Source organism: Puntigrus tetrazona, chromosome 1, assembly GCF_018831695.1.
Source record: "Puntigrus tetrazona isolate hp1 chromosome 1, ASM1883169v1, whole genome shotgun sequence".
Taxonomy (NCBI): domain Eukaryota; kingdom Metazoa; phylum Chordata; class Actinopteri; order Cypriniformes; family Cyprinidae; genus Puntigrus; species Puntigrus tetrazona.
In genome coordinates this window covers 9,483,414-9,506,725 of record NC_056699.1, presented here as the reverse complement: position 1 = coordinate 9,506,725, position 23,312 = coordinate 9,483,414, and the positions used below count along the sequence as shown (strand labels likewise).

The 23,312-nt window shown below is 36.9% G+C and overlaps 1 protein-coding gene across 1 annotated transcript in view; it reads left to right on the top strand.

Moving 5' to 3' along the window:
- The window catches only part of LOC122347442 (zeta-sarcoglycan), a 223,399-nt gene that overhangs the window by 123,833 nt on the left and 76,254 nt on the right, over positions 1-23,312 (top strand). Inside the window, exon 2 of the mRNA XM_043242763.1 lies at positions 11,695-11,889. Coding sequence (XP_043098698.1) covers positions 11,695-11,889 — 195 coding nt within the window. The remainder of the gene's footprint in view (positions 1-11,694; positions 11,890-23,312) is intronic.

The window sequence follows — 23,312 nt, the reverse complement described above, 5'->3', positions numbered from 1 at the left end:
ATGTGTATGTTTGGAGTGAGTGGGAGGCAGCTATGTTTGGCCTTCACATATGTGAGCCGACTGTGAACTGCTTAAAAAGAGGTCTGAAATTATTTATGGGATGCAAAAGCCAACGGCTCACGTTCCCTTGAGAGAACCTGAGTGTATCAAAGTAATAAAGTATTTTTTGGCATGATTTAAACGCCCTATTTATCCAAATACAATTTCACATGCACATTGCCTTCACATATCCCAAGCATTATTCGCTATAGAAAAAGGAAACGAGAAAAAAAAAATAATGCAGAGAACAATCAGCCAACAATACAATGTTATTCAACAGTAAATTTGTTGAAGACCCTCTCTTGACACTTCACAAATACACTCATTAATCTCTTACTTGCTCTTGAAGGTCACAAAGTCCCAGCTAGATTGGGTAGTTTACTGGGAAGCATGCAAATTCAATTTCCAGCTAAGAAGTTATTAAAGCCCTCAAACCGAAAACTATATTGGTTGGCCCCTACCTGTCACTACCTTTTAGGATCAACCTATATCACCATTCCTACCTTCCCAATAGAATAAACTTTGAGCTATAAATGGGAAAACATTGGTAATAAATACCTTCCTCAGCTTGTCACCCCACCTTTTAGCTTTGGAAACATTGGTTCCAGTCTTGACTGGTATGATTATGGTTCCAGAAAACTATTTATCGCTTCTTTCAAAGGCTCTATCCTTCCCAACTGCTGGTTTTAGGTATCTGCTGTGTTTGTTTGTAGCTATTATGTCATGCACAATCCACCAGCGAAGGTCACCAATGCTCTTCTCGATGGGGAGTTTGTACTGAATCCTTCGTCTACCTTTGGGGGTCTGCAGTGAATACCTGGAGTCTGACGTATGTCTTCACAGTCCAGTCAACAGCCTCTGTGCCAGGTGGACAGAAGTGATACTGAGCCTTGCTGCCAAGTTCTTCGCAGACATCCACCCCACGGTGGTAAACAGGTGGCAAATTTTTGTCAATCCTGCAGTCACCAGGACCTCCTGCTGAAGTGGAGTTGTGTAGCACAGGCTTCCACTTAATTCAAAGCGCCTAGCCAAAGCTGGCTGAAAAACGTAAACGATAGGTGTGCTAATGTGCATTTCTTTGTGAAAAGCCTTGTAGACCATCTTAAAGTGGTCAATATGGTTTTTGGAACATCTCTGTGTTTTCCACCAGTTTGAATCCAGTCCAGAAGATCAACCATGTGCTGTAGAACAACCTGGATATGTGTAGACTGCATTGGTGCCAGTGATTTTTGTGATCTACTTTTATCTAGATTTTGGGAAACTGTCTTTTCTAGAATATTTATCCCAGAATTTGTAATCCCTAACATGCTTAACCTGTTGTTTTTAATCTGTATGACAACAAAATTGAACAAAATTGTCATAGAAGTCTTAAAAACCATTTATACATTGATCAAGATTAATCTGTTTTTCATGCTGTATATTACAGGTCTTCTGATTTTGCCAGATAATGTGGAACAAATTTACTGATAATTTTCCTGTTCAGTAAACTGTTAACATGAGAACTGCTGACACTGTATTTTTAAGTTATTTAGCTGAAATTTGTGAAATATATATTGGTCAGATATTTGATTTTTGAATCAAATTGATTGATTTGTTGTCAAAGAACTGACCCGAAGAACTGATTTATTCACTGATCTTGCTGGGTATTTTCAACACTAAGCTATTATGTGGCTAAAAAGCTGTTTGGATATAGTGTGGCGTTCCTGTAAATAATTCTCCTGTTGTGTTTTATGGAAAATAACAACATAAGGGTTTAGGAAAAAATAAAGTGAGGGAAAGATCAATAAAATAATGACAGTTTTTTATTTGTAGTTGAGCTATTCCAGAGTTGCACTGGTGTTTCTAAAAAAGAAGTGAAGTGAGAAGAAGGTTTAAGAAGGCTGTGGGCATCAGCATATTTAGCATTGACAGCGGTTTTTCTTTATAACCGCTAGCCAGAAAACGTCTATGTTTGGCGGCATCATAAAGAGCGTGCACTGATTCTGTCAACAGATGAGATTTACAAATGCGTCTGTCGCTTACCTGCCTTGAGCTGGGCCTAAACCTCCCTGCCTCATCTTTAATACCCTTCCTCTACGGGCTGCTCTGCTGTCCCATTGATTTCATGTCTTTCACTAAAGCTTCGAGCTGCACGCCTTTCTGGTCAGCTGATTACATCTAGACCCAACCCTACATTTATAACACAGACACACATGCACTTGCTGGATCCGTGACTTAGCGAAGGTCACATTGGGTTTGTTTGCACAGGCTGCTGTATCTCTTCTAAGTAAGGCTCAATCAAAAACCATAGCAAGGGAACGATGACAACAGAAAGATGAGCTGTTGAATGTAAGAAAATGCTATTAGATTGGCTGTGTGTGTATGTATCTGTTTGTAGCCATCTGACTTCTCTCAAATGAACAAAGATGAGGATTCCTAAAACACTTTATCTTTTTAAAATGCTTTGTGCATGCCTCTTACTCGCTTGGTGTGCACACATACACATGACACGTTCGATAGCTGGCAGTTCAAACAATTGCAGTGTCTGTAGGTAACAAAACCATTGTTATCATCCTATCTTATCGTTAAGTTCTTCAGCTGTGTCCTTTTGCCTCTTTGTCTTGGACTTGCTTGGTTTCTTATCTGAGCACTAAGTCATGACTGCAGACTTCCAGGACTGAATGGAATGATCTGGAAAACAGTGGCTGCATGGGAGCACGGCATTCCACTAAAATGTGATCTAAATGTGGTGATCATGTATAACAAATTAATTGCTTATTTGTGTAACGTTTGAATTATATATGTTTTTAATAACAGAAATGTTGTTTAATGTCTTTTTATTGGCATATTACCAAACTATTAGTACATTATATCACCAAAGCAAACTTTTTTTTTTTTTTAACCAGTCTTCAACCTACGGCTTAGCCTACTAGTTAGCATAATGTTAATTAAGCAATTGTTGGAATACCTTTAAAATGTATTTATTTTCCAAAGGTTAAGTTGATTTATTTATTATTTAGTCATGTTATTCAGATGAATAATAATTTTTATTACTTTCTTTTTTTTATCACATACATACCTCTTAAAAGTCCTGGAATTTACCCAAAAAGTTTCACCAAAGAAAAGGAACATGACTGGGTTCTCAAATGAAAAATTGGAAATGTGGGGCGGGTCATACAATAATTATCCTTTGAGAATTAATTAAAATTATTTAATCTGTGCCGTTTGCTGCTATTTCACCTGAGTGACTGTTTGCTTTGTGACTGTTTGCTTTTTTAATGGTGAGTTTAAGAGCAAAGATCTAGTATGCTATTCTAAATTCAGGATTCATTTAGCATTTATAATCTTGTCCCCTGATAAACCAAGACTTAGTAATAATTTGTGAAGCATTGTTCTCCTGCTACATTGCTACTGCAAAATAGATCCTACATTTTGCCATTGATAAGTGACATCTGTGCTTCCCCACTCTCGAGAAGCACCAGACGCCGCTGCTGGAAATCAACTTATTCTCATTAATACTGCATGAAGGCATGAAGGCCTTTTCTGTTTTGCCTCCTGAGGTTCCTTGTTTTGACAGCGTGTCCCAGCACTAGACCAGACCCTTTTCAGCCACCCTGTTCCGAATAAGGTCAAACCGTAGCATACAGTGCATCGGTGAAGCGAAGACCTTTTAAAAAGCATCATGGTTTGAGATTCGTGAACTTTACGTTGTTTTGATGCATCAGAACAGTTTGACATACTAAGTTAATGCATATTTTTAGTTTGGGCTTGTACTACAACGCATATTTGCTTTTAAGCAATTAAACCTTTAATGCAAGTTTGAGCTATTCACTCATGGGGTTTAGTTAAAAAAGAAAAATGCCCGGGGCTGTTTTTGTTGCACGGCAAAGATACATGCAGAACTGTTGTGTGTTTGGATATGGCATAGTGTGCGAACCTGAAACAATTCACAGCTGTGGCAGGTGGCCTCTGCTGGAGCATGTAATGTTTACTTCTGTTATGGGGCTTTGGATTTAAGTGAATGCCACCAAGCTTCTCCCATAGCTTGGAAAAACAGAGAGGAGATCTATTGTGTGTCAACCGGCAACATATTTGATTGACAGGCTGGCAAAGGGGTGATGCTTGTCAGCACCAGGCATTTCAGGCAGTTACCAAGACTTGTGCTGTCACAGATAACGTCACAAACGGCTGACCTGGGTGACGTAGCAGTAGCGGAAAGCCAGCTAACAAAGCACTTGAAAAGAGCACTTGAAAGTCCTTGTAGTTCAATCTGGGCCCGTATGTAGGCTTTTTATTAGTCTTCTAAGTTGTCACACAATGCTGTGCTTGCGTATTTTGCATTAGCATTCTCTTTTTTTTCAGCCTGTGGTCCCTGTCCCTTAGCAGCCTCTAAAATAGAAGCCTAATTAGCTTCCCCAGGTAGTGAAGAGAGAACAGAAGACAATATCTGGCTCCTTGTCAACACACATGGCGCCGAGTGCACAAATAAAGCAGCATGCGAGGGTGGGTGGCTACAGGGAGGAGAAACCCACTGTTTAAACATCAGGGTGCTTCTGCCAGAAAACTCCAATTTTGGCTTGTCATACTGGGTTACACGGGGAAAGCTCGGGCACCGGTCCCTTCAGGCTTGATGCACGGCTGCAGGTACATAGCAACAGCCTTGTGGAGTACTCGTGAATTTTCCCCTAGTTAAGTTGGACTCTCTATGTGCGCTTTGGCTGTGCTGCAGAAAACAGGCGGGACGATTGGGAGATGTTGTATCCCCTCTTGAGTGCCAGGATGCTCAGGTATTTGTTGGAAGCCCCCTGTGCACGGTGAGAGACCATGTAACATACTTTCCTAATGCATTTTGTTCTTTCTTACCTCACAGGAGATATCCTGGCAGCTCTGAAATGCGAATCCTTGTAGGAAACTGAACTTGCGTCATCCACCCACCGTGTTTAATTGTTTGGGGTTTTTTTTCTACCAGCACAGACTTACAAAAAATAATTAGCACTTTTACCTCATTTAGCTCAGCAACGATATCATAATATGGTCATCTACAGGTACAAAATGCAACAAAAATTACAAAGTAAATAATAGTTTAAAACATAACATAATCAACTCAATCCACTAATGGTGAATTTTGGCTATATTTGTCATCTGCATACGTCCTTGAAGCAAAGTAACCATTACATTGCATAATAAGAAATGAATTACATTCATGTGCACTTCAGGAGGAAAGAGACAATTTTATAATAGCTACTTTTCCTAAACAAAGCATTCTCTGAAGTAATTGAACAATTCAACTTCCAGCTCGAAATGCATGTGGTTCATGTATAAGTGTACAAAACCTTTGTTAAGAGTTTTCATTGCCTCTAGTGGTTCATGTGTGTCATTTAAGTATTATAAACTTGTTTACTGAATTTATTTTCTGCAATATTGGCTTTTGTCGAGGGAACAATGGTCATGCGAGTTTTCCATAAAAAAGTCACTGCAACAATACTGTGTTATTTAGCGTAAATATGACAATACACTATCAGTATTCTCTCAAAACTTTTCTCAGTGTCTTATTCGGCAATCGATTAAATGCAAGTTGTTTAAATTAATTTTCAGTTTTGCCTCAAACAAGACAAAGAGACAGGCAGTGTAAGCATTTATACATTATCTGCGAAATTTCAGCAAAAAGCACTGCCGTATTTTTATCCAGATGCTCCCTAAAATCTCCCATTGAAGCAAACATGAAGAGAAAATCACACCATCAGTCTTACTAATGTATGTTTTCCTAGCAGATGATTTAGTGTTTTCCTTGCTGTGATTTCATGTGACGCTTGCCACAAACACACGGAGCTGTCAGATCCATCCTCAACCTCCTACTCGGATGACGAGGGATCGTTTCAGAAAGCTTTAAGCGTTCAGGCAGCTAATGTTTTAACTGCGCTGCACTCACTCGTGTAACGTACGCCGTGAAAGATGTCATAATTGCGCCTGGATCGCACAGGACACCTGCTCCATTTTCCTCGCCTAGTCCAAGCTTTCTAATCTAATACACAACATTTGAGACTGGAGTGATAGCGTGACACGACTGAGCGCGAGTCTTTGAAGTTTGACAAAACGCGTTAGACTCGAAGTCTTGGCACTGGCATTCAGTTCTAGTAGAAGGCACTAATTAAAAGTGTAAGATGTTGATTAAGATTGAGCTTGCTATGGAGATACCCTTGAGGGAACCTCAAAAAGAGCTGAACGTGAAAGTAAAGGGAGCAGATTAACAACAGAGGGGCTTTACTTCAGAAAGACTGTCGCCCCTGTTTATGCAGAGCTAGAACTGTCGATACCTCTGCCTTGATTCACCTTTGAAAAGCCAGAGAGTTTGTACAGAGATGGCAACATTTAATTAGCTGCAAATCTGTGCTGTCTGCTGCCTGGCATTAAATTACATCCCTGACTGATATGACCTTTTTAAATGATGTATCGATTTGTTAATACTGCTTAGCATTAGCGCCTGGGTACCACGGTGTCGTCGTGCGAAATTGAAGTAATATTTGTGCTAGTATTGATTCAGTGAAAAGGCGGAAGACGATGTGATATTTTCGGGTCTGTTTGCTTAGTGGATTCTTCTTTCCTGCTGGGTTGACACAACACCGCCTCCCTCAAGCTCTCTCTCTCTCTCGCACACACGCACACATTTCTTTTTTTATTAATAATTAACTGAAGGGGCTGACAGTGAAAATAAATGATCAAAAACAAAAGAGGATGTAACATTTACATTAAATATGTTAACCTTTATAATGAAACATGCCAACACTGAAGCTGATTGGCTGACATCGCCATGTTTTAAATGATAGTTAATTAAAGAGGAAATTAAAAGGAAATGAAACTTTAAAAAACAAACATTATTACATTTGTACAAAACATGTTATATTCAAAGATAGATTGTGTGTGAGTTAAATTAAGAACTCGCTGACCATTGAAGAGAAACCTTCATTTATTATGTGTTGTAAGGTTATAGGCAATGGTGACCATTTATAATTTAGTATGCAAATGATATCATAATTGAGAGTTAAATTTTTTATCTGTTTCAGTCAGGGATATTTTATAAGACAAAGGTACAGTTATATTTACCATTTTTTGGTGAGATTTCAAAGGCACGATTATTATATTGGTATTATTATATTGTTTAAGTATGAAATTTGCATAAGTTTGCAACAGGTTCAAATTAGTTATGCCGATTTGCTGCTTTGAACAATAACTGCTAAGTCTGAAAGTGACTTTTGACAAAAATGACAATGGGTCAATTTTTGCATGGGAAACTGCACCAAGATGTTAATAATGTGACTGAATGTTAAAGACCCATTTGCATCAAAAACGATAACTGTAGCAATAATCATAACTATATAATCATCTACAGCTTTAGATAATAATGTTCGGGCTAATATAAACACACACTTCATTTATGTTGTCTGCTTATTTAAAATGCTCAAGCTCTTTATAGCTCTTTACAGTTTTTTTATTGTTCATCCATTGGAAAATCATTCTGAAAGTGACCCTATCATTATCATTTCTCTGATGTTAATGTCATTGCTATGGTGTGGACTTTTTGGAGCAATTATTATATTATTATATTATGGTTATGGTCATTGGTTTGAATGGGCCTTAAAAACGTTTGTAAAACCAATATGCATATCATATTTATGGCTGAAATAATCAAGGAGACAAAGTATAAATGGAATAGCTGAATGAATTGCTAAAAACTGGTAAGAAGGGGAGCAAAAGTGCAAAAATTCTTGTATTCCATCATTGTTTTCTCAAACTCCAAACTAGGGCCGTCTAGACTTTGAACTCTTTGCAGACTGAGACTAGATATTGTCTAGCGTAATAAAACATCATTAGCGAGGCAGGTTAGCACAATCTGCTGGTGTATTGCTGGGACAGCAGGTTTTAAAGATAGGGTAACAGGCTACTGTACATCCTTACAAGATTTGTGTGTGTGTATTTGTGAAAACAAAACAAAACAAAAACAACAATCGCTACACATTGGACAGTCTATTGCCTGTTTTTCACCAAAATTTTGGGCAGAGGGATATAAAGGCAGGGCCAATTTTCTGCCTCAAAAGAGAGTATTTGAGAGAAATAATTGAACAGTTACAATCAATGAAGCCTAAAGACAAATGTTCAAATCAATACACCATAACAAACTTAAATTAATACAGTATATACTTAAATCATCTGGTTTAATGAGCTGCTTGTGCCTTGCGAAGCATAATTAATGATGGAGAATATTTATTTCTGCATGCCATTATTAATTTAGTCTTACTGAGATGTGATTATGGTTTTTGTTAAACTTCATCGTTTTTTTCATGCAGTTTTAATTTTAGTAGTTGTTTTAGTAGTCTACATCAAGTTAAACTTAATGAAAATAATGTTGTATTTCAAGTAACGTTCAGTTTTAGCTAAAAATAATAACCCTGCTGTCACTGATGTATAAATTAGACACAAAATATTTGTATTATATTTGAAAAAGTTGTACAACGCTGTAAAAATTCAAATGAATTCAAATGGACGAATAAATAAAATGAAATAAAAAAATCGGTTACTTAAAAGAATGCTAAAAACAAAGATGATAGATTAGAAACGTAGGAAGTTTGTTGACTTGGAAGGTGGTTTTCCCTTCTTTTAAGTCATGTTGTTATTTACCTACCCTGCACTTATGTCTCTGTATAGCTCTGTCTGAATCCCCCATCAACCCCTCCCCAGCCCTCCACCTATTCTTTTTTTTTCTCTCTCTCTCTTTCTGCTGGAACAAGCAGATGTAATCTAAGTGAGTGAGTAGTTGGTGAGCGTGTTAATAGTGTTAGGCTGTAGGCAGGGTGCCGTTCTGGTCCAGCTCGGATGCACATGCATTTGATGGATCACTCCGCTGTCAGATCAATTTTAGAAATGCATTGGAACCAGAGAGACAAAGAGAGAAAGCGCAAGCAAGACAGGGAAGGATAGAGAGGGATGGTCAGGGGCGGAGTAAATCGGGTACTGAACCGCACCAAGCGGCATAAAAGGGAGGACATATGAAGACACTGGGAATGAGAGATATAATGACGATACCAGGAGGCTAAAACGATATCTCGAAAGAAAGCGTGGGAGGCTGAAAGGTAAAAAAAAAAAAAAACGTAGTGAAAACTATCCAATATTTCCCTCTCCATCATGCTTGATATTTATAGCAGATGAGGACTTGAGGCTAGAGAAAAAGAATGATCTCTTTCACCCATGTGGTGAAACTGGTGGAAACTGACTATTAACTACACTCCTCCGCACCAGCTAAAACACACTTTCTTTGCATTGAACGCCACAAATATGTAGAAAATGTGCACATACTCACTCCTCGCCACAACAGGAGCAGCAAAGGTCATTGTTTCCAGTGTGTAAGTGAGAGGGCTATTGCTAAGCCAGGTTCAGATGCTTAAGAGCTTGGAGAGGAGCTTTAGAAGAGGGTGAGGGACACTCTATGGCTGCCCGATTATTAATAAATAAAACCAAAATTCCAGTGTACAGTATCATACGATTTTAGTCAACTAAATCTACAGTAAACTTAGTCAGCTAAAATCTGTTAAAAATTAGTTAGTGCTATAGCTAGTGCTATTTTTTTTTTTTTTTTTTTATGTTTGACATTAAGGTTTTATGATGGTAGACACTGATTTAACTGTGGGGACACACAACATGCCATTACCACTTCTCGTAAAGAACAAGGACATGGTTATATTTTCAATGAAATACCAATGGTTGTATAGGCTAATTCAGTCAAGAGCAGAGAGTGATTTTGTTTGATTAACAGCAGGTGCTAAATTAGGCAGCTATCCCTTTAAACCCAAGTTCACGGATGCAATGGAAGCAATGTACAGGTACATGTTTTTCCTACCGTTTGTGTTCACTTAAGATGAAATAGACTCTGTTTACTTAAATGGTTGACAAAACTGACAATTCAATACCATTTTTTGTGCAATTCTCCATTCATGCGCCATTCAAGAGTCCTCCTGCACTGTGTGAGACGCTCTCTCTGTGTGTATACACGCTTCAGTGTCTGCGCTCAGAAACCGGACTAAATTGAGTTCTTTCTTGCGTCGTCAAATGTATCCAAAGCCTGCTCTTACTCCCACATAGTGAGATTTTTGAAGGTTTTATGAGACGTGCAGCAAGTGTATGTTAGCTTATGTCCCTTTTGTCCTGTGGGATAATCACAGAACCGAACCACACAACAGATTCGTTCTGAATGAATCTTACCCCTAACATTTTCATATCATTTTTATTCATTGACGAAAATGTCAGTAGTTTATAGTTTTTGTCTTTTAAAATCAGTTTTTCTTTCTCTGGTTTTCGTCAGTAAAAAAAAACTCAAAACATGAAATTAATCCTGATCTAATTCATAAATATTAAAGCTTTTTGACATCATTAAATGTACATACTGCGTGACATCTCTGTTGTGAGTTCACAGTTTTAACAGACTTTGCTTAAATTTATTTTCAAGGTCTGAGGTAAACTGTCTGTTGTTGCTTTCGGTATGGAATCAAAAACTCTGATTAACATCAAAAAGATTGTGCGACGCCACAGTGCATGGAGTTAGTACACAGTGTACCATGGAATTAGTTGACATGTAGTTAAAACATTCGATTTGTAGCTTCAAAGCTAGGTTGGGGACCAATTTGACCAGACTTGGAGACCAGCTAAAAACAGAAAAGGCTGTATTGTTTTTTCCTTCGTTGGGAAGGTGCTTACTAGTGCTACAATGCAGTGCAACTTTTTAAATTCTTCTGTTTGTTTAGTCAAACAGGCAGTCTCATCCACAAACTTCTCTGCACTGGTTGCGCCAAAAGAGTTGAACATGCTCGAACAAATAGAACAATGTTTTGAAAGAGTCAAAGTGTTTATATTCCTCTGGAAGTCAACCTACGAATGGTCTGTACACAGTTGTCTCTGCACAACTGAGATACGAGAAGGTGTTCTAGCATCGAAAAAAATTACCACTATAGCACTCGTTTTCTAAAGAACTACAAAATAAAAAGTCCTTTGTTGAATTGGAAAAAAGGGGGTTCTTTTTTGACATCAGACTGTAAAAACCCTTTTTGCTTTAATTGGAGCATTTATTGAATAGTGTGGAGAAGGTTTGAGAGTTGTTGAAGAGTGCTTGGAGGGAGTTTAAGAAGAGTTTTGTTGAACTGGAGAGCTAGCTAAAGGGAGTTTTGAGGTTACGGAGAGGTTGGGGAGTTTTCGCAGCGGATGTGCTTGAGGTCTTTAGTTGAGCTGATGCATGCTGAGAGACTGTGAATTAAAAAGCGAAGGGAAGATGTGACTGACAGATGGAGCTTGTGGAAGAAGTGACAATGTCTGTCCACTTTCCCCCCATCCCACGTATTTCTCTGTCCAGTACCAATTTTCACTTTCTAGCTTTGTTGTAAAACCTAACAAGCTGCCTTGTTGCTTACTGCCTATATAGGCAGTTGTCTTCTGATTTAGCATTCATCATAATGGCAAAAATGTATAAGAAAATACATGTTAAGCAACAACTATGCAACACACACACACTAATTTCAAATGAGTTTTCCAGTTCCTTTTCATGTTGAGGTTATTACAATTTAAAATATCCTTTCTATTTTCAAATGCAATTGAAATATGAAACTAATTCTGTCTCTTTCTGTTCATTCTTACTAGATGACTCAGGAGCAGTACATCCTGGCATCTCAGCCAAACCCCCTCCAAAGGCCGGGATGTGCTACTGTGTACCCAGTGGGGATTTATGGCTGGCGAAAGCGCTGTCTTTATTTCTTCATCCTTCTCCTCCTTGTCACCATGATTGTCAACCTAGCCTTGACCATCTGGATTTTAAAGGTCATGAACTTCACCGTGGTGAGCATTGATCTGTTGAATGATATACTATTTCAGGTCACACTAATACAAGGATCACTATTACTATTGCTTATAATTATGCTCCAGTTTTAAACACTGGTGCATAACTTGTCCTGTGTTATGGCCCATAATTATACCACCAATTACATTGTTTTGGAGATATGTGCTATTACTACCATTTTATTGCATTATATATTATACTGCAATAATTTAAGCAATATACAGTATAGAGACCTGAATACTAAAAAGGCTTTAGGTAGGGCTGATCTGAATTGTAGCTATATATATATATATATATATATATATGTATGTGTGTGTGTAGTGCTTTGCCTTCTTCATTGTCCTAAAGTCTCTTTTTGTTTGTGTGAATGGTCTTACTTGGGTGTTTAGGCGTAGTACCTAGCAAGCGTGAGGTCACAGTACTTTATTTACCCAGTTGATTTGTCCTTGTTTAAGAGCATCTGCTGCACATGCTGGCTATACAGAATTACAAAGCATGGGCTGCCTGGATCAGCGGAGTCATGAACCTACTCAAAAATGAACACTCTGTGGTTTGTCTGCCGAAATGGCAAGAAGAAATGAGAGGATTTTGTGGTTTTGTTAAAGTGTGTGTGTGTGTGTGGGTGTGTGTGTGATTTAGGCAGTGATGGTGTGAGAACTGGGAGCTACAATAACTTGTGTAAGAACTGAGAACTACGATACCTCTTTGTAGAGTTAGTGTGTCTTTGATAACACACGACAGGCTCATGAAACCTCTTTTTGGTGCGTGCTTATGTGTGGTCTTAGGACTGTGGAGCTTACATCTTTCCATTGTGACTTTGAAATGGACTATACTACACACACACAGACTTCTATCTTTAGACTTTTGTATAAGTTTGTAATTCAAGATTTTGGAAATGGATACTGGTTTAAAATTGGTTTTGTATCATCTGAAAATGATTTACTTTCTTTAAGAAATTTAAATATGGCACACTTATATAGATTAAAAAAAGGCTCGAATGAATTGAATCATTTACAGTGAATACATTTAGATGCTAAAAATCGTGTTTGTAACATGTGTGAAGAATCCAAACCCAAATCCAGATTTACTAATAGCTAAATATCCAGACCAGAGTTGGCTAAACATTCCACACAAGAATAACAGCAGAAGTCCAAAGAAAACTTTGCAGATGATCTTCCCTTAAATCTTAAACATGCACAGACTACAAGATGTGAACATCGTGGTGCATCACACACTATAAGATATTATTAAGATTATCAGCGCATCATGTGATCTTGCGCAGCAGATCGTCATTGATATTTCAGTGATGTTTACATTAGCTAGCTTGTTATTGTACTGTTACTTTCAAAACTGAGGTGATTTCACTCCAGTGATTCGTCTTCCCTGGCGCCATTTTGGAGTGTCAAATATTGTAAAAAAAAAGTATGCTGTTCTCCACCACGCGGATACTTTGTTTTTGGTTCTAACCAACAACATAGAACAACAGTATAAACAACATAGAAAGTGTTACCCTTTATTTATTGTTTCAAATTTCTGGCCTAAAGAAACCACCAACTCTCAAATGAACTATTATATCCTATTATATCATTCAAATGTAACACCGTTGCAGCTATAGACTATTATTTTATGGCTTATCTGGATGGTGTAGCTCTGTGGTTAAACATTGGGGATGGTTGCAAGAAGGCTGGAAATTCATCCCTCGCAAGGGATGATCCATCACCGTCGCTTCTTTCAGCAAGGCACTTAAACCTCAACTTTCCTGGGTGAAATGTACTTTTAATGGGGGTACTGGATGTCACTTTGGTTTTTCTCAAGTCTTTTTTTATTAATATTTAATGTCTTGATGGTTTCGGGAAACCAGGGCCTGCGTCCTTCCATACTTAACTTCCGCATTTAACATTATTATTTTCTTGATGGAAATGTGGCATAATATCGCACACCCACACACATTAAGCCCATGTACATGTAAGATATTCAGGTTCGAACATTCCAACCCATTTTTTTCTGTCACATTTTTAGTGTCTTAATAAAATAATTATAATACAAACAACAGCACCTTCAATCCACATTATTTAAACATGAGAACTAGTGAAAGACATCGCAAGGGCTTTTAAGCAAACACTATTTTACACTATAACTGTCAGCTAAATATCTTTACAGTGTCATGAGAGAGTGTACTTACATGATGCCTTTATAAGCATATAGTGCTGTAAAGTGACAGTTTTATTATCCGAAGCAAACTGTACATCCACTCCTGTGATTACTAACTTAGCTTGTCCAAATCCAGTTGTGAGGGAATGACCGCATACAGGGGCAGACACGTCGACATACTGTAACTCCCCATAATAATTTCCATCTGTTACTATGGCAACCAGAGCTTGATAAACCCATCATAAGTTACATATCAATCCATTTTCACCAATTTCAGCAAAAAGTATATTTTCCAACTCAATTTACCTGCTTGGTCACCAGCTATTTCAGCTGTAATATCCCACAATCCCCTGAGGGGCCACTGCTTGGACTGGATATATATGTATGCAAATTAGCTTGGTCAAGTCAAGTCAATCCTTCCCTACTGTTTTCATAAATGGCCCCCAACAATCAAATCTGCACTAAGCTGGCCCAAAACAGCAAGGGGGCAGACGGAGGCAGAGATGGAGAGAGTGAGTGAGCGAACGAGAGTGAACATCAGGCTTGGGGAAGGGAAAAAGGCAGATGGGTAATTTCACAGGAGCCGTTAGCGAGTCTCTAGGGTTGGCGGATTCTGCTGTTACGAAATCCAATTGTGCAGATGAATTTCCTTCCCGTTAACCCATGAAGCCGAATATTCCTCTGATATTAGTCAAATCCCTCACTGTGATAAATGTCACACAAGTCATAATTCTGTCTTGCGTGTGTGTGTGTGTGTGTGTGTGTTTGTTTGTTTGGTGTGAACACAGGAAGTAGCCACAGCTGACTGTGAACAAGTGAAAAGTGTATGTCTTCAGGATTTGGGATTCTACCCATAATTTAAAGGGATAGTTCACCCAAAAATGAAAACTGTCTCATAATTTATTCCCCCTCATGTCATTCCAAAATCGGTTATTCAGAGGTATACAAAGTAAAGACATATTCATTGCATTGAGATTTGAAACTATGTACTGTATACTATGTTACAAAAATAACAAAAAAATAAATGATTAAATAAAAAATATGATTTTTTAAAAGTATGCATTCTATTTTATTATGTAATCAGATCATTTATCTGATGCAAAAGCAACAAAGATCTAACTTAGGGACAATTAACTGAACACTTACAACCAATGAAGCTATTATATAACTGATGAAATCAGTGTGTAACTAAATAGCTTATAATATATTTAGGGAATTTAATAAAATCATTAATTTGATCAAAGAATGTTTTATTCATATGAACGATTAAAAAAAGGAAAAATAGAAAAGATTATGTTAAACCACTAAATTTGAGGGTAAATAAATAAAAAAAAACCTCTATTGATGGTATATTTTGAAAAGTGCTGTCAATTTACTTAAATATGTAATAACTCAGTTCTACTTTTAGTTAGTAACTAGTCTTGCTTAGCCAGACTTAATTTCTATTCCCCATTACAGCTCATTCTTTGCTTTTCATTGCTCCGCCATTTAGTTATAGGGTTCAGAAAAGACCCAGAGATAGTAGTAAGAAAGAGCTAGAAAGTGGACCAAAGAACTTTACATCTTTGAACTTTGAGTGAATCCAAGTAATGTATTTGCCCTCTTTCAGAGGAAGTGCAGAGAGGTTGTCACACAGCCCTCTCTCTTTGTTCCCCTCCATCATTTTTTTCCCCTTATTCTGTTTATCTTTTTGGAATGCATCTGATCTCTCGCTCTGTGTGTATGAGGTTGAAAGGCTGTTTTGAAAGTTGGTGCATTATAAGCAGATAGAGGGAATTCATTGATTTTATTTCTGCATCAAACTGTGTCTCTGTGTGGACAGTATGTGTGTGTGCTTGAGTATGAAAATGCTGGGTCATCATGTGTGATGGTTTGTTTGAATGCGTGGTGGGTTTTTTTTATTTGTTTTTTTACAAATGAGACTGAAACTAACTATGTGTTTAATGTTTTATGTGTTAAGATGCACGTTAACAGCAAGAATTTCACATTCATGTGGAAATTGAGTTTGAACATGCATTTACAACATCCAAGGAATCTCTTCATTGCACAAAAAAGACCTTAATCTTTAAGAGTGTAGTGGCATTATCTAAGGAGCATGAGATATCCTTTTCATGATAATCTATGTTTATCAATGCATTGATTTATTCAAACCCTACTAGCCTGAAATGAGTTTGGATTAGTAACTGAGACGATCCATCCAAGCATATCTTTCCTTCATAGCAGTTTTCCCTCATTATTTCTAAACTGAATATTACAGAGCAAGCTGGTTTTGATATAAAGGGCAAGGCAATCATTTATGCATGCTTCCTGTTTGGTCTGCTTATTAGAGATTTGATGAATAAGGTTCCACATTTGAATGATTGCTTCCTGATTGTTTATTAAGTTTCAATGTCATGGGTCGCAGCAGTAAAAGGACGGAGTTAGTAGTATGCCTGTGTGTGCACATTTATTTCTCTTCTTCTTCTTCTTTTTGTTCAAATGAAACAACAGCCATTGCTGTGACAATTATTTTAATCTTAAGTGTTTTCTTTCTTTTTCTTTTTTTTTTTTAATGCACATGAGCTGTTCAATACAATATAAGCAGAAATGGTTTCAATTCAAAAACAACAAAGCCTTAGACACAGAGAGAGAGAGCAAGAAAGAGAGAGAGAGAGAGAGAGAGAGAGAGAGAGAGAGAGAGAGAGATTTATAAGAAAAGACAGTTAAACAATGATATGGACAATGAGAATGAGAATGACAGTGATTGCTGTAGTTATATTTTCATGATATATAAGACTTAATATGAAAAGTTTTGTAAGCATCATAAAGATATGCAAACCAAGAGGTGATGTGCTGTAGTGTTTTTCTGACTGAAACGGATTGGAAAATAAAGAGACTGGTGACACTGACCAAAAAGGAAAATCATTTAAAATGCATATAAAACTATTAGTGTCTCTACCTGGTAAGATTTTTCTCTGTTTCTCGTGCTCACCAAAGTCACAATAATTTTTTTTAGAAATACTGTTTTAAAAAGTAATGTGAAAAATTTATTAAAAATATTTTTTTACTATTATGAACTTTCAGCATTTTCATTATTCTATCTTCAGTGTCACATGATCCTTATTTTTTTTTTTTCAAAATTCTATCATGAAGAAGATTTCTAAATGTTTTTTTACTGCATTTCAAATAAATATGCATTGTATATTTATATTGAGTATACATTGACAAAAATGTTATTTTGTAATTTGCTAAATTGATCACAAACATTTCAGTGCATTGCAGCATATAGCATTCTCACCAAAAGAAAAAAAGTTAAAATGCTAAAAGTTAATGCTGGAAATCATGATGGAAAATGCCTTACTCCAAATCGAATCGTAAACCTACCCGATAGCGTTAATAAATGCAAAACTCATATCAAAAGGAGTTTGTTGATGCAACCGTGCCATTTCAGCTGCCTTTTACGCAGATTTGAACTCTTTTGTTGAATCGCTTTAAATGTGATTCAAATCGGTGCTTTCCATGCAACGCCTTATCTGAGTGAACCTACCATCTATAAAAACCCATAGATATGAAGCTGGATATGTGTGATAGTGATGTTTAAAAGCACATGTTTTCAAACCTCCCAGTAAATTAATATTGTTTTGATGTCCTAACGTCATATGCTTTAAATAATTGTGTGAAAATTATTGATTGAGGTAAGAATGTATTTGTTTAGACTTGAAATATGTGGTTTGTTAATGTCTAAAATTTAGTTGATGTTGTCAGAGGTGTGAGCTCCAGGGCATCAGTGGCTGCTCAGCACTCACAAACCCACTGAAAGGAGCCTAACCATGGCTAGATCTTCTGGAATTTGCCACTGGCTCTGATGTCTCTATAGTGGTTAAACATGAGATCAAATGGGCAGTTTTTGGTCTCATTAATCTATCATTTGTTCCAGAGCAAATAGATTTAGCTGAGGGCAAAGTCTCATCGCGTTATATTTAATGTAAATATAATGATGTATGTTGGAACACTGCTTTTGTACATTTGACCTAGCAATTGCCTAGCAAATTTTATGATGGTGATTTTATGCTTACATGTTATTATTCAATAAATAGGTTTTTTTTAATTAATTAGTAGTAATATTTAATAATATTATTAAGTATTTGGATATTTTGTGTGTGTTCATAAAGGTGATTAGTTACATTGTTCTTCAAATTAGATCATTTATTTGAATGAGTCAGCGTTAAAGACTTTAACATGGACTAAAACATGGTTGTAAATAAGTTATTTTTACTTTCAACAACAACGACTTCCAAGATGCAGCTATAACAAAAGGCACTGAGCAGCGCTGTCATCAGATAAAAGGATAGTACAACAAAGATATTGTTTTCCACGTCGGATGTTCAAACTAATGTTTTATTGTGAATATGAGATTGAGCTGAAGAATGTATGCTGTATCAGATGCAGGGAATCACACTTGCTCATTCTTTCTCACAATATTCTAATTAACATCTACAGTAAGCTTATCACAATAGTAAAATAAGCTTTTAATGAAGCTACTCAACATTTCTTCATTACCGATGAAGTGCCGTTTTCAAATTAGTAATGGAGACTTGGGATCAGCAATTTGTGCTCATATGTCAATATCGCGTACAATATTGAATTAATAGTTCGCAAAACGGAACGCAATATTGCATTGCACGTCATTTATCTACAGCTCTGTGTATTAACTGCCGCTTCGTTTGAAACAGGTCATGGAGATTAACACTAACCAAGGAACCAGCTTTACTGGCTAGATGCGCGTGATTATCCCGTGTTATATATCGCCCAGCCCTAATTACAATCTGTAGTGCAAGGAATTATAATAGGAAGGAAATATAATAGTTTAAAAAAATCTAGCACTCCATTTTGCTTCTCATATATTTACACATTTGTCTAAATACATAAGTGTTTTAAAGATCTAAAATAACAAACGTTTTGTGTTAGGGGTAGGTTTAGTTGTAGGGTTCAGTTATGTTTGTACAGTATAAAAACATAACATTTTTGCAATGTCCTCACAAATGACGGAAACCTATGTGTGCGTTTTGTATAATAATACATTTGTATATTCACATTCACATATTAGTTTACAGTCATAAACTTTCATTCATCACATCAACAAATCATCACAGTAATGAATCCCTGTTCATTTCTTATTGGACACAACTGAAAAAAAAAAAGGCTTGTGGTTTAGTGAAAGGGGTCAATTGCAAACTGAACGATTCACTGGCTCAATGATTCTGAGTCACACTGCTAATTCAGAAAGGCCCTCGCTTTCTATTTTTTCTCTCCTTTTGAATAACGTGCAGGGATGAACAGTGCAGAATAAGACCAGAATGTGTATTAAGAAAATAAATGGGGTCAATTATGATTTGAATTTGTTGAATTTAAAACCATGTTGCTCCAGGGGAATTGTCGCTATAATAGCTTGAAAGTTGAAGAAACAAATTCACCAGCGATTCTGGTAGGTTATACAACACTGTTACGAAACTCTACTTTTGTAATTATGCAAATACAGAATTATCATATTTAAAAGCTGATTGTATGGTAATATACTTGGACGGGGAATGTTTAGAGTTCATCCAGCATGAACCACCAGCATGCTTTTTTGTGTTTTCTTATCACTAGTTGCTAATAGATTAAACTTCCATCCGACATATTTGTCTCCTGGCCAGTGGTGATGACAGTATGTTGATTCAAAAGTGAGGTATGATAAAACCCGGGACAGATGTTGAGACAATATGGCTCTCGTAATCACTGATCTGTCATAGCGAGACATGCTCTTTGTATAAATAATTGTGTGTGCGTGCTTTGTGCATCAAATGTTCCCTTGCCTGTTTAGTCCAATATTTCTGACACATACTGTGCAGATTCACTTTAATGCTGTTTTTGGTGTGTGTGTGTGTGTGTGTGTGTGTGTGTTGGAAAGAGAGATGGAGGAAGTGAGAAAACGAAAGACTGCTGACTGCACTGATCCGTATCTGTAGTGAGAAGAGGTCTGGAGAGTGGGAGATATTCAGAGCAGGGTGTTGTTTTGCTGCCTCTTTTGACAGCTAATCCACTGAAAAGTGAATAATGGCAGGACTAGCTGTTTCAGTATTGTTTTAAGAAACACCAATCAGCACTTTTAGGCGAGGCACACCTGAATTCTCACTTCGCTTCTGCAGTATATCACCTACCCATCAGGCTTAATGCTCCCCGAAGAGTTCAGAGGGTCAGCAGAAGGCTTGTGTATGCGTGCTGCTTTAGCAAATGGTTGAGTAAATTGAAAGACAGCCATTTTATGTGCTGACTTTTTTTGTATAACTTAGTTAGTTTTTTTTTTAAAGGGGAACAGCAGAATTTTCTTATCTTGTTTGAAATAAGTGTTTGATGTACTCTTGCTAGAACCATCACGTTGCTTTTATGTGTTTCTGCTTACATTACTGTTCAAAGGTTTAATGTCTTTTTTAATGCTTTTTCAGAGTCTATTTCATCAAAGCACAGTAAAAAAAAATAGCAATATTGTTACTATTGCGTCAAACTAATTAATCATGATTAATCGATATAGGCGATAAAGTTTTTTAGCATAATATATGTGCGTTTTTTCACATAACATATTGTGTTCTAAAGTAGATACATGCATGTGTATGTATTTATTAGGGGTGCAACAGATCGTAGAGGATCTGTGATCCGTACGGAACAGTCTCCAATGAAACAGCATCATATGAGTTTTCTAGTTCAGTAGGTTTACTCACATGATACGGTGTTGCACTTACAGAAGGCGTTGAAAAGCCCCGGTTTAAATCCTGTGTAAAACGGTTCGTAAAATCAGCCTAAGGAAGTAAAAACTAGCACGGCTGCATCAGCGAATATGTTTTTACATTACTTTTGCGTTTGTTAACACTATCGTGTAGGTTTAGTTTGGGTTTGGAATAGGGGATATTTCTAGCAACATTCACTGGATATTTTAATTATGAACGGCCACAAAACGGTATTATAGAATTGCAGTATTATAAACACAATGCAATATGTACCTCTACTAACCTAATACGAACATGCTACGGTTACAAATCAAACGTGTGTTTTAGCACCACTCTCTGGACATTTCACTTTGCAACTGCCGCGAAACGTGCACTAAGGTACATAATTACAGGGTTGCAGAAATGTATGCAGAGGCATGTATTTCCAATGAGTCTGAGATCCTTCAAATGTTCAGGAAACATTTCTTCATATCATTAGATAATAATATTTTAGACAAAAAACAACGACACTGTGACTTCTAACTTCTAAATTTTAAAGTGTCTAAAAAACTGCTTTAATAAAAGTTCCACATTTAATTGTACATAAGCATTTTAACATAGTAATCATTTTTTCCCCTTTGGTTTTGAAAACTGACAGATGAAATAAAAAGACAGTGGAAATTTTCTCATTAAAATAACTGATGCAAAACTTTGTACAGCAGCCGGTTTAATCTGATTTTTCTCAATGTCTTGATTATATAAGGCTTCAGAACACATTGGATGAAATGCAAATTCTGAAACCTGTTACCTAAAATGACGCATGTATAATTGTTAAATAGCTTTTATCAGACTGCATGCTGACCGTCTCCACGCTCTAGTAATACCCTCTATTATCTAAAAATACATGCTTACACAACAGCAATAAGTGTCCATTTTTTATGTCAGAATGTGAATGATAAGATGAGTGGGATGCTTAGTGGTCTGGATTTTTTTTAATTTGTGTGTGTATGGTTATGTTTAGAGAGCTGAATGAAAGGAACACGTTCATTGATCAGAATGTTTTGCTATCATTCCCATTTGACTACAGGTCTGCGTGTGAGTTGTTTACTGTACAAATTGCTTGACATTCAAAAAAGTCTTTGGTGTTCTTTCTCTACCTGCATCTCACCTCTTAGCAACCCTCTTCAGAACTACACAGGTCCTTCTCAATAGCCTCAAACAGCTCAGCATTAAACTCATATCAGCTCCATTCAGTCCGTGTTCATGCTGTGACCAGTCTAACCCAGCACGAACCCAGCATACTTAGCTCGATTTTACCTTGTGTCTTAATGTCAAGAGAGTCTTTGAATGTTCTGTATTTATTTTGCTTGTCTGTAGCATATTCTAAAGCGTGAGTCAATGTGTTTGTGTTGGTACTGTATGTTTTGGACTTTTGGACATTTCAATGTGTTTTTTTTTAATGTATGCATATTTTAGTTGAGCCAGGGTTCTGACTGCAGATAAGTTCTTCATATGTGCAGGCATAAACTATGATTTATTGTTATACCATAAATTTTATATTTGTTTATTTTTTTGTTGAATGTAACTCTTTTGCTTAATGTTTATGTGTATGTGTCAGTGCACAATATTAACAAAAACAAAACATTATTTTTTCATGTATGCTGAAACATAAATTTCAACGTTTTAAACATACATATTGCATATTGCAACTCTTCACAGTCAGTTTTAAGAATCAGTTCCTCGCTGTTATTTTTATATTATTTTTACATTTCTTTTGAAAGATTAGAGCAACAAGGATGGCTGTTTTCTATTACGACCGATCATATTAATTCAAGCATTTGAAATCAATTCTTGATTCCCAACACCTCAGAATAAAATCGTTTTGGAATCAATTCCCAGCCTGACATTTAAGGCATAAAGTCAGATGCGTCAGAAGATGATTGACTGTGCGTCATCCCTGCTGGGTTTCTGGAGTGTTCTTGTGCTGATAACGTTTATATCTTCTCAATGCAACTGCAGTTAGACTCTTTATCACATAGTTTAGAACACACTGATTCACCAGTTCCTCCCACACTCTGTATTTGCTGTCTCTGTGATTGTGTGGAAAGGCTCAGGCAAATGCAATCACACATGCACGCGCAGTTGGAGGGGCTATGATATGTTTGTCCAATTAGCCCAGCAACAAAGGATCATTACCTTGACACAGCAGTGTATTAGAAGCTGATTAAAAGAAGATGTCAGGTCCTATGCTGAGCATAATGCGTGGGACCGATGCATATCTTGCTGTCTCAGCAGGCTTGCCCCCTCTTACCCACACTGCCCATCACGATCACTCTTTCATGTTTGTTTTGTTCTTTCTCTCTTTGTCTTTTGCTCTTTCTTCCACTTTGTTGTTCCTTTCAGCAGGAGACGTGTTTATAATAATACAGCCTGTCTTTGTGGTAAAACTCTCACTGTGTGGCACTCACAGTCTCTGTGGGGAAAGGCTTTGACAATGGTTTAAGCTAAAAGACCACAGAACTTTTACAGCAACAATGTATCGATCAGGC